General features: G+C 42.5%; 1 protein-coding gene across 1 annotated transcript in view; it reads right to left on the reverse strand.

Annotated features, from left to right (window-relative positions):
• RASGEF1C (RasGEF domain family member 1C) overlaps positions 1–12,127 on the reverse strand; it is a 146,210-nt gene that overhangs the window by 52,612 nt on the left and 81,471 nt on the right. The window contains exon 2 of the mRNA XM_061617282.1: positions 4,799–4,984. Within this exon, the coding sequence (XP_061473266.1) occupies positions 4,799–4,978 (180 nt within the window). The 5' untranslated portion in view covers positions 4,979–4,984. The remainder of the gene's footprint in view (positions 1–4,798; positions 4,985–12,127) is intronic.

Consider the following 12,127-nt stretch of genomic DNA (forward strand, 5'->3'; position numbering starts at 1 on the left):
TTTGGCTGCAATATAAATAAATAAATAAATAAATAAATAAATAAATATGGATTTGTATTATAATGTTGGCGGCTTTATTTTAGATCACTTTCTCAATGATATAAAGCATGTCATGTGCCAACATCCTCTGTGAAAGAACCTAAGGTGTGTAATTCCCTCCCCACAGATGTATGTCTGGTACCTTCATTATGCAGCTTCCGTCATATGCACACCTCTTTACCCTGGCCTTTGACACCGGGGATGTATGTTTTTGGGACCCACCCTATTCTTATAATTGTGGTTTGTTGTAGACTGTTTTGATATTGTATTTAAAATTATTATAGCCTGGCCTTGGACCTTATGGTGAAGAGCTAATAAACTGAATAGACAACAACAAAGGTATGTGTAGGATTGCATACGGCTAGCATGTCTTATGCCATTCAGCTTATGTATAGGATCACAGCCTAAATGTTTGAGATTATGTCAAATTGAACTCAACAGGATTTACTTTCAAGTAAACGTAAGCAGTTCTGAACTGTTAACCATACAGGTCTTGTTGGGATACATACAGGATAAAAACTAACAATGCTGCAGCTAATGGAATTGCACCTATGTAAAATAAGCAAGACATTGTAACACGAGAAGCTGTTATCTGTCCCTCCCTACTTACATCATCATAGTCCTCCGGTGTTACATGAAGAAAAAACCAAAAACATTAAGAAGGAACATCTGCTTCACAACCAAAAAAACAGGCAAATACATTAGATTATTTTGTCATATTTCTTCATAGGACAAAATTAAAGTACGGACATATGAAATTGAATATAGATATAGATATAGTATATCCTCCTCTAGGATGCACACCTTAATGTGGTGAGGAGATCTGAGAGTGTAGAAGTAGCTGAGAGCAATGCCATCAGGAGTCTAGACCAAGAGGCTAGACTTTGACCAGGGTCAGCCAAGCAGGGTCAGCCAAGGTAGAATTGTCAAAGCTGAGATACCAGACTAAAATGCATCCAGACTCAGAGGAACGCAATGGTAAACCACCTCTGAATACCTCTTACCATGAAAACCCCATGAACAGAGTATCAAAAATGCAACATGAGATAGTGCTGGAAGATGAAACTCCCAGGTCAGATAGTACTCAGCAAGCTACTGGGAAAGAACAATGGACAAGTGCAAGTAGCACTGTGACTAATAATGCTACTGGGTCAAAGCCGAATGGAAGCCCAGAGGCTAATGTGCACAGATGTGAAAGGAGAGTCCAGAGTTGTACAATGTACACAATAGATGAAGAACCAGAAATTTTAGAATGTGAGGTGAAAGCTGCTCTTAAAATATTGGAAGAAATAATCACCAGGAACAGACGGCATACCAATAAAGTTGCTAAAAGTTACTGAGACTGAATCTGTCCAAATTTTGACAAGAATTTGTCAACAAATATGGAAAACTAAACAACAGCCCACAGACTGAAAACATTCAATATACATCCCAATTCCAAAGAAAGAGGATCCCAGGGAATTCAGTAATTACTGAACTATTAATATCCCATGCAAGTAAAGTAATGTTTAAGATTCTACAACAAAGGCTCTTACCATATATGGAGTGAGAAATGCCAGATGTCCAAGCTGGATTTAGAAAGAAAAGAGGTACCAGAGATCATATCGAAAACATATGTTGGATAATGGAACGGACCAAGGAATTTCAGAAGGAAATCACCCTGTGCTTGATAGATTACAGCAAAGCCTTTGATTGCGTAGATCATGAAAAACTATGGAATGCTTTAAAAGAAATGGGGGTGCCACAGCATCTGATTGTCCTGATGCGCAACCTATACTCTGGACAAGAGGCGACTGTAAGGACAGAATATGGAGAAACCGATTGGTTCCCCATTGGAAAGGGTGTGAGACTGGGGTGTATTTTATCACCCTATTTGTTTAATCTGTATGCAGAACATATCATACAGAAAGCAGGATTGGACCAAGATGAAGGAGGTGTGAAAATTGGAGGGAGAAATATCAATAATTTAAGATATGCAGATGATACCATACTACTAGCAGAAACCAGTAATGATGTAAAAAGAATGCTGATGAAAGTTAGAGGAAAGCACAAAAGCAGGACTACAGCTGAATGTCAAGAAGACTAAAGTAATAACAGAAGATTTATGTAACTTAAAGTTGACAATGAGGACATTGAACTTGTCAAGGATTATCAATACCTTGGCAAAGTCATTAACCAAAATAGAAACAATAGTCAAGAAATCAGAAGAAGGCTAGGACTGAGAAGAACAGCTATGAGAGAACTAGAAAAGGTCCTTAAATGCAAAGATGTATCACTGAACACTAAAGTCAGGATCATTCAGACCATGGTATTTCCAATCTCTATGTATGAATGTGAAAGTTGGACAGTGAAAAAAGCAGATAAGAGAAAAATCAACTCATTTGAAATGTGGTGTTGGAGGAGAGCTTTGCAGATACCATGGACCATGAAAAAGACATATAATTGGATGTTAGAACAAATTAAACCAGAACTATCACTAGAAGCTAAAATGATGAAACTGAGGTTATCATACTTTGGACGCATAATGAGAAGACATGATTCACTAGAAAAGACAATAATGCTGGGAAAAACAGAAGGGAATAGAAAAAAGGAAGGCCAAACAAGTGATGGATTGAATCCATAAAGGAAGCCATAGACCTGAACTTACAAGATCTGAACAGGGTGGTTCATGACAGATGCTCTTGGAGGTCACCGATTCATAGGGTTGCCATAAGTCGAAATCAGCTTGAAGGCACATAATAACAACAAATTGATATATGTTGTGTTCATGTGATTAGGTTGCTAAAAATGACAGAATTTATTCAACTTTGCAATTAGTTGCTTTGAAGCATTAGCTTTGGTAGAGTAGTCATCTCCAGCACTATGGAGATTTTAAAAAATAGCCATTTTTTTCATTGGCTAATCTTGAGTGCTCATTTTCTTTAAAATAAGACAACTGTTTCAAACCAAAAGTTGTTAGGCTACAGAATCTCACTAATGAAGCACTTTTAGCTTACGAGATGTTGCAACAAAAGCCAGTTTTTTGGCTATTGTAATTGAGCCCTAAGTTATACATGTTTAGAAGTAACTGAACTAAATGGATCTTTTAACTGTGAGCTCAGCTGAAGGCCGCATTAGGACACAAGTATTAACAATAATAAGAACATGCCACTGATTTAGTTGGTTAGGCTGTTCTTGGTGCACAAGATTTGTTTAACATCTTTTCCTCTCTTTGGCTTTGCCCCAGTGGTTGGGAAAGCCTAGAAAGAACATTACAATTTTACAGTATCCTGCAATATTTTATCAAATATTTGCACTTATTGTCATTGAACAAGTTTCCTTTCTATTTGGAAGGATGATACAAACAACTAAGCTACTTCAGCATGAGACAGCTCTGCAAGAATCACATAATCATAAATATTTATTCTCCACCTTTCCAACGAACACAACAATTCCCAAGGTGGATTACAATAAGCATAGTTTACAATAAATAAATAAATAGATAAAACAGTTTGGGAATCACATCCAGGAAACCCAATTAAGCCCATAAATTCACACAAACAAAAAAGCATTGTAGTGCCACATACATTATCAGGGAGGAAACCAAGTGGATTTCATGGATCAGAAAGTTCCAGAGTCTGGCACTTCTACGTAGAAAGCCCATGTATCCACCAACCAAATTTCCAGCAGCAGTGAGATTCAGAGAAAGTCATCCCCCAGTCACTGAAGAGTGAATGAAGATTCATATGGGAGGAGTTGCTCCATTGGTGCCCTAATCCTAAACCATTTGGGGTTTTGAAAGTGATAATCAGTATTTGAAGTGGGCTGAATGAGAGCCAGTGATGGAGTTATAACAGAGAAGTTACATGGTGTGAATAACCAGCTCTGATCAAAACTCTTGCTGCAGTGTTTTGGACTGAAGTTTTTCTGTCATGGCAAAGCTACATCAGTGGATATGTTCTCCTGGTCACCTCACCTCCAAATGCCTTTATCAGGGACAGGCAAGGAACTGGGTGAGTGGTGGTTGGAGAGATGGGTAGGCCATTCTGCCAGCTCAGGGACACTGTGTGGCAGTGCTCAGCATAGCAGATCGACAGAATCCCAATTTACACCCACCATAAGGTACAAACACTCAACCTTGTTGGACAGAGCGTCAATTATCCATATGGGCTATTTTTAGAGAATGCGCTACATTCTAAGATCCTATATATTTGTTACATGTTGAGATTCGGCTTTGACTGAGGAAATGGCTCTCACGCAGAAAGGTTAGAACTGGGATAGCCAAAGTGGTGCCCTTCAGATATTGTTAGACCATAACTCCCATCAGCTCTAGCCAACATGGCCAATGATCATGGATAATGGGAGTCAAAGTACAGAAACATATAGGGGGCACCAGGTTGGCTACCCCTGGGTTATAATCAGCTGTTGGAGTTCAGCTTATTTACTACCCATTCAGTCATGGCAGTGTTTTCTCTTAGTCTGCCTCCAGATCTCCTGGGAACAAGGCTCTTGTTTTTAAGTGGTCCAGCCAGGGATATGTCAGTGGCCATAAGCTAGAACAAGTGTTCTGCAACCTACTTTAAAAGCAGAACAGTCCAGCCACAGAACAAAGAGACTTAGAGGAATGCATAAATATTGTACACTCCTTTAATAGTATGCTGCTTGAGAAGAAATCTTCTTAATAAAAAAAAGGGTAAAACATGCAGATAGTTTGCAAAGACAACAACAATGGTCCAGCTCATCAAAATGATCTAGCAACTTACTTCAACAAAATACTTACCTCAGGGTAGTAGTCAGTTGTTGGAACAAGATGTTGGATTAAAGCATCAAGAGATGCTGAGGTGAGGTTTCCATCTTGAAAGATCAGCCCTCCTTCATCATCTTCTTTGGATGGATGGAGGTGATGAGGGCTGAAGCCACAAGGAGTGAACATGGTGGTGGAGCTCAGTGTTTGGGGCATGCCTTCCTGTAAGGGGAGCAACATCTTAATGTAAGTAGAGAATCAAAACTCCATCCATAACCTGAAACATTGCATGACAGTGAATTAATCAAAGGAAATATTAGTATCTGCAAAATCTCACAGGATGCGTTTAGAAGAGGAGCTGCCCGTTTTCACACTTACTGGAGTAGGAATTTTGCTTCCTGCATTTATAACACAGCTCTACCCAAAAGAAAAAAATATGGCTATTAAGGGTATCACATATCCCCTCCTTTTCTCAATAAGCATTCCAACACAGAACATCAGAATATATTTTGAAGACTTGGTGATCTCAAGTCTGTGTTAATGTTAGCAAAGTCACTTAAATAAAGAGTCTGGAGTGGAAAGTCCTGATAATATTTTACTGAGAACACTGAACAAAGACAGTGTTTACTTTGAGGAGAAAGAAAGAGAAAGATTTTCAGGCTTTGTACATAGTAGGGAGACATACAACCAAACATACGGAGGAAAAACTCCCTCAGAACTACACAGCCAATCAGAGTATGTGCCAACTCAACCGAGATCATACCACTCTGCCTAGTTGCTAAGTAACACCCCTGCCTATGCCCCTCTTGGCTAGTTTCCATTAACACTAACAGAATTAACCCTTATGTTACAAACTGAATAGCCCCTGCTGTTGCACTTCCAAAAATTAAAAGCTCAATTTCCTTCCTTGGTATTCATCCCACATATTATGCTATAAATCAGAACTTGAAATAATTAGTTACAAAAAAGGAATTACTTATAATTTTTTTTTTTTTTGAGGAATGAGTAGGTAATTCCTTTACATTTTGACTGTAATAGAACGAGGAGTTATTTTATTACTTTTGAGGAGTAATTACAGTCATACCCCACTTAACATCGCTTCACTTAACGTTGCCTCGCTATAACGTACATGCTCCATATGCCTGTATTTCTCCAGAAACACAGCGCAGCAGCAGAGGCTTTAGCAATGGGGGTGGAAATAGATGCGATCGCGCCACCGCAAATCAGCTGGGAGGCGCAATCGCGATCAGCTGGGAGGCGCGGCAGCGCAGCAGCAGAGGCTTTAGCGCGGGGCTTTGAGGCTCCGCATGAAGGAGAGGTAAAAAAAGTTTTAAAAGGTAGTGCTTCACTTTAAGGACATTTTCAGTTTATGTACTCGCTCTGGTCCCATTGAGTACGTTAATGCGAGGTATTACTGTATAATATTTCCAGCATTACTTTGGGGCTTTACCTGGGGGGGGCAGGGGAAGACATCTGTTCCTCTGATTTGTGGATGAAATTATGTGCCTCAAACTGGGCATCTGTGCAGCATCGCTCTTCCCTCATGCTCTGTGGGTGGGTAGGAGGCAACAAGGGAGGAGGTGGAGAGTGAGACAGGGGTAGAGTGGAGAAAACAATTGTTTAAAAAACTGGACGGTGGTGGAGAAGAATGGAGTGGAGAGGGAAAGGAGCTGGAGGGCAAGAACATGGATAAAGGAGGAGAAGGAGGCAGCAGCAGAAAGGAGATAAAGAACTGTGGAGGTGAAAGTTGACAACGTGTCTGTGTGTGTCTGTGTGTGAATACCGTGCTTGCACTTGGCACGCAAAGCGGCCTCCACCACCCTCTCTGGTTACTTTGCTGCATTTGCAGTGTTTTAACTTTTTTGCATCTCAGGGAAAAATGTTTGCTTGGGTGGGTGTCCCTTAGTTGGTGGCAGGGCAGGGTCTGGGAGGTGGTTGAGTGAGATAGATGATGCTTGCTTGCTGAGAGTGTGTGTGTGTGTGTTGCACTTGGTATGATGTGCAAAGATCTGCGTAGAGGCCTCTGCCTCCCTGCCTGCCTCTCTTACTGGCAGAGAGACCACCATTGCTATCTTATGGATAAAAGAATTATTCTACTACCTCTGTGTGTGTGTGTGTGTGTATTTCCAATGTTGTTTTAGGTGACTTAGAGTGCAGCAGCCAAGGCCAGCACTTTGTAGGCACTCTAGTTTTTTTTAAAAGTAACTTATAGTGATTACTCTTGAGTAACAGTAAAGTAACGAATTCCTTCAGAACAACTGTAATCGTAATGGTAATTTATTCCTTTGTGGGGCCATGTAACAGTAATTGTAATTTATTCCTTTTTAAAAGTAATCTTCCAAGCTCTGCTATAAATCAAAGGATGTCAGGTTATGATTGCTATTGATTCTCTGATTGCCATTTTTGAGCACAGTTACTTAGTTTCACCCTGTAACCCACATACAATCCTGCATGAAGACTCTAGTCTCTATTTCTGCCCTTGGGCTGTCAGGGATGGGGAATATATGCCCTTCCAGATGTTTTTAGATTCCGATTTCTATCATCGCTAACAATTGGCCATGGTGGCTGAGGCTGAAGGAAGCTGGAACCCAACAACTTATGGAGAGCCACAAGTTCCCTAGCCTAGGAGAAACTCTGCAAGAGCCCTGTCAAGCAGCTGTATACCAGCCTGTTAATAAACCAGTTCAGTTTCTAACACCTGCATGAAGTCTGTATTCAGCAGTCAACATTCTGCAGATGACACAGTCAAAACAACTTGAGGACTATGTTGGTGTTTCTTATTCCTGCCAAGTGGGGATTATCAAAAGGGCAGGAAGGATGCTTCCGTCGAGCCATGCTGACAGCAATATGAATAGTGCTTCAACATTGGAAAGCCCAGACGACACCTAGTGCGGAAAACTAGACACAAAATCTCCTGCAACTAGCAACCCATGAGGCGCCTCCTGGAGGCGTGCTGGTGCTGTTGGTCACTCGACGCCGTGGCTTGAGATCGGGCCGCCAAGGAAGAGCTACGGTGGGCGGAGACTGATGGAGTTTAAAAGGACTTTTTGTTACTAGAAGAATGAGACTGTGAATAACACCATGGGTGGGGTGGTTCTAGTAGCTAAGTTGAAGTTGAAATTTTGTTACTTCTCTTCTACTTTTGCCATATTTAGTTGTGTAATAGGATTGTTACAATGTGTTATGTTATATTTATAGTGTTGGTATGGCTTTTATAACAACACAATATAATAATAATAACATCTGCCATTTGTTTTTTCTCTATTATTGTTGAATTATTTTACTTGAAATTGTTTTTGCCATTGTTTGACTTGCTGTAAGCTATTTCATATGCAGTGTGTTTTTGTTTTCCTTTTTGTACGTCGCTTTGAGTCCTATTTTTGGAAAAAAGAGACTAACAAATGCTATTAATAAATAAATAAATAAACCCATGAGGAAATTCTCCTCCATTAACTATATTAAGAAAAATCAAACTTTCAAGAGATTTGGAGTTCATTTCTGGCACTCTTTGTTGAGTAAAATACGTAAGGAAAAAGTGGGAGGCACAATGCAACACGAGGATGGACACCTCCAACTCAACAGCTGTTAATCTGGGATTCCAGCAGAACACTGACAATCATTTACCTTAACACTTATCTGAGTGTATGAACCTGAACACTAAATAACATGCCAAACAACTGAACATCAGAAGGGGGGGGGACATGACGGCAGAAGGAGGTAGAGGGGCTGGGAGGGGTGGGTGGAGAAGGAATAAGGGATTGTACAGTTTTATTGTAATAATGTGAAAACCCTAAGAGAGTATTCATTACGTAGAAACACTTGAGGACTGAAGCAATTACAAGTTTATGCCTGTTTTACATGTTTATGCTTGTTGCAACTAAAACATTAAGGTATCAAATCTTACTTGTGGGGAAAAAAATTAAGAGAGTCTGCTCTGGTATTGCCGCCTTGGGCTCCTACTGGGAGGAAGGATGGGATATAAACATAATAAATAAATAAATAAAATAGTGGGTACTGGTATCAAATTCCACATGGGGTGTATTGACTGCTGCCCTGTCTTGGCCTCAATTCTCCTTCTGCCAGAAAGCAATAAATTGATTTGGCTCACATGGTTTTTTTTTCTGAGAGTATATAAAACGAAGATAATAAGGTAACGATGATTATAATAAATAATGACTTTCTATGGATTGCAAATACAGTAGCATTCTGAGACTGGGGCAGCAGGATGAGAGTACGAGAATACTTTAAAAACACCTGTAGATGTTTCGCTTGGAATGTTGGGGGGGGCACGAGGCACATGAGAAATCTCTGCAAGAGGAAGTGGCTTCAGGATTGGCAGGACAGTTATAGAACTACTCAGCCTCTTAGATGGGAAGGAAGGATTCTTCTGCCAAAACTGGTTGGAACCCATCACTAGTCCTGTTCCTACTTCCAGAAGGCCATCCAACTATGCCATCAGTAGCAACCAGCATTCCTTCCTTACTGCAGTCCACGTAATTGCTCTGGGCAACATCTCTTGGTGCACCTAATCCACTGAAGCCCACTCTGTGGATATGAGGTAAACTACACATGGTTTGGGGCCATCTACTGGGCTCCTTCATCCAGTGGAGGCTGATGGCTCCAATGTCCGTGGGGCAGTGAATCTGCTCCAGGTTTTAGTCCAAACTTTCAAGGAGCTGTCCAAGGCACTTGGCTTCTTGAACAGCTCCTTGAAAGTTTGGACTAAACCCCAGAGTGGATTCACTGCCCCACAGACATCAGAGCCACCAGCCTCCACTGCCTTCATCATACAAGCATCTTGTAGCATTCAAAGGATAGAAAACATCACAGAGAGAGAGAGAGAGAGACAGAGAGAGTGAGAGAGGTTTTCCAGTCTATGTGGACTACTGCACAGTGATTAGAAAATGAGTTCTTCTAAATGGTGAAATCCCTAATTCAAATCTCACCTCAGCTATGAATGCAATTGAACTCAGCTATGAATGCCTTATTTTCATTCTCCGGGAGTGGGGGGTGTGGCTGACAGGGTGGGAAAACAGCACACACACATATCCCATGAGGGGCCAAGGACAGTTCCTGGCACCTCACCGGGCATTTGGCACCTGAGGCAATCTGTCCAATTGACTCACTCCTACCACTGCTACAAGGCCACCGGTGGGGCCTGGGACAGTTCCCAGCTACCCCCCTCCCACCATCGAAGACCAGGAGCTGAGGTGATAAAGAGGATGGCTGGCGTGATAGCGCTGTGAAGCCTTGCGCCTTCTTCAAAGAGCCACATGTCACCACCCCCATCTGACAGGTCAGCACCACGCCTAGGCAACAGAGGGACCTGGGACACCTCCCGGCTACCTCCCACCTGATTGCTGTTCTTACCTTCTCCTGAGGAACTGTTGTCCGCCGCCGCTAGGGAGCAAAGGAGGGGCCAGGGATGACTCCAGGCTACCTCCTGAGGTAAAGGTGATCTCTGAATAGCAAGGGAGGGGCCTGTCAGTAAGCAAAGGCTATGTTCTGCTTTACGGCAATTTTTGCTTTTCTGAGGGGGTCTGGAACCTAACCTGCCGTATGAGTGGGGCCCTACTGTATAAGTTTTGTAAGGTTTTGTTCTGAAATGAGCTTATGGGAAGCATCAGAATTAACACTGTGGAATGTGAAAAAACCACACTGGCTATAGTATACAGCCACAAGGCAGTCTACAACCATATGTGCAAAAAAACATAAAAACACCATAAAACTGTAAACAATTATCATTAAAATGAGAGTCCCATCAAAATTTTTAAAAATTTACATAGGCCTGTCTACCTGAAAAGGTCATCAAGAGACATTCAAAAATCAAAAGTGAGGATGCCTGCCGAATCTCTGCTGGAAGAGTGTTTCACAGTATAGGAACGGGGACACTAAATGCCCAACTTCTAGTACAAGCCAGTCAGGCCTTGAAACATGGAAGACAACTAGCAGTGCTCTCCTTGATAATCTTAGTGAGTGGGCTGGGATAGAAGGGCTCAGGTGGTGCTAAGGTACCATGTAGCCTAGTTGTTCAGGGCATTGTATATTAATACAAGAATCTTGAACTCAGCCTGGTAACATATGGGCAGCCAGTGCAGATGTTTTAACACCAATGTCACATGCTGTCAGCCATCTGCCCCCACCAGCAGTTTACCTCCTGCATTCTGCTGCCCCACAAAGAGTGCACTGTAGTAATCCAGAGTTTACCAGAGCATGGACTACAGTGGCCAAGTTATTTTGACACGGTCATATGGCCATAGCTGGGGTACCAGAAGAAGCTGTTAAAAGCCATTCCAAGCAACCAAGGTCACTTGGGCCTATAATGGCAAACATGCATCCAGGAGTTACCTGCAAGCTACATACCTACTCCTCTGGAGGGAGTGCAACCCCAACCAGAACAGGCAACTGGCCTATCTTCCAGACACAGCAACCACCTTCCCACAGAGCCTCCATGATTCAAACACAGTTTATTGGCCCTAATCCAGTTCACCACTGCATCCAGGCATTGGTCCAGGACTTGTACAGTCTCTCCTGATTCAGATGTTATGGAGAAATAGAGTGGTGTACCATCAGCATCCAGAAAAGGGATAGCCAATGTGATGTTGTTGGCCTCTTATCGAGCCCCAACCCTCTTGCAAGGGCCTGGAAAGGGGGGATATGAGTTTCAGGCTTCTCAGCTGTCAGAGGGCGAGGATGGCCCAGGAGTTGTTGAGACTCCGCAAGACCTTGAGCGAGGGAGTAAGGAGGATTTCAGGCCAGTTCCCACGGACAGCTGTGCCAGCTGGGGACAGCGCGCCGCCCCCAGACATGTCAGAGGAGCAGCTAGACGATGAGCCAGAGCGGGTGTTAACTCCCCCTTTACTGAATGGCTTGCGGGATGAGTCCAGTACTTTGCTGCTACCTGACCTCGAATCTCTGGCTAAGGAGCAGGTTCCTTCGCACGAGGTGTTGGAAGCACACACCCCTTCACCACGCTCTCGACGCAGGGAGAAACGGACAGGCCAAAGGCAAGAATTGCGCAGGAGCCAGACAGTACGCTCCAAGACCCTGCCTATTTAAGCCTGCCGCTTCCGGGTTGGAGCTGCTGAGCCAACTTTCTTTCAACGTTGCAGAGCATGCCTAGAGTGCAGTTGGGGAATTCTAGTGAGATAGCTTAGGGGTTTCTATGAAGTGCACTGCTTTTGATGTATCCATTACTTTAATAAAACACGATTTAATTGCACCCGCGTCTCCGTCTCATGGATCCCGCTCAGAACAGGACAGACTCTAACTCCCATCACCCCTAGGCAGCATGGCCAATGGTCAGGAATAATGGCAGTTAAGAGTCCAACAATATCTGGAGGACACCATGGTTGCTACTCTTGA

Source organism: Rhineura floridana, chromosome 3, assembly GCF_030035675.1.
Source record: "Rhineura floridana isolate rRhiFlo1 chromosome 3, rRhiFlo1.hap2, whole genome shotgun sequence".
In the NCBI taxonomy this organism is placed as follows: Eukaryota; Metazoa; Chordata; class Lepidosauria; order Squamata; family Rhineuridae; genus Rhineura; species Rhineura floridana.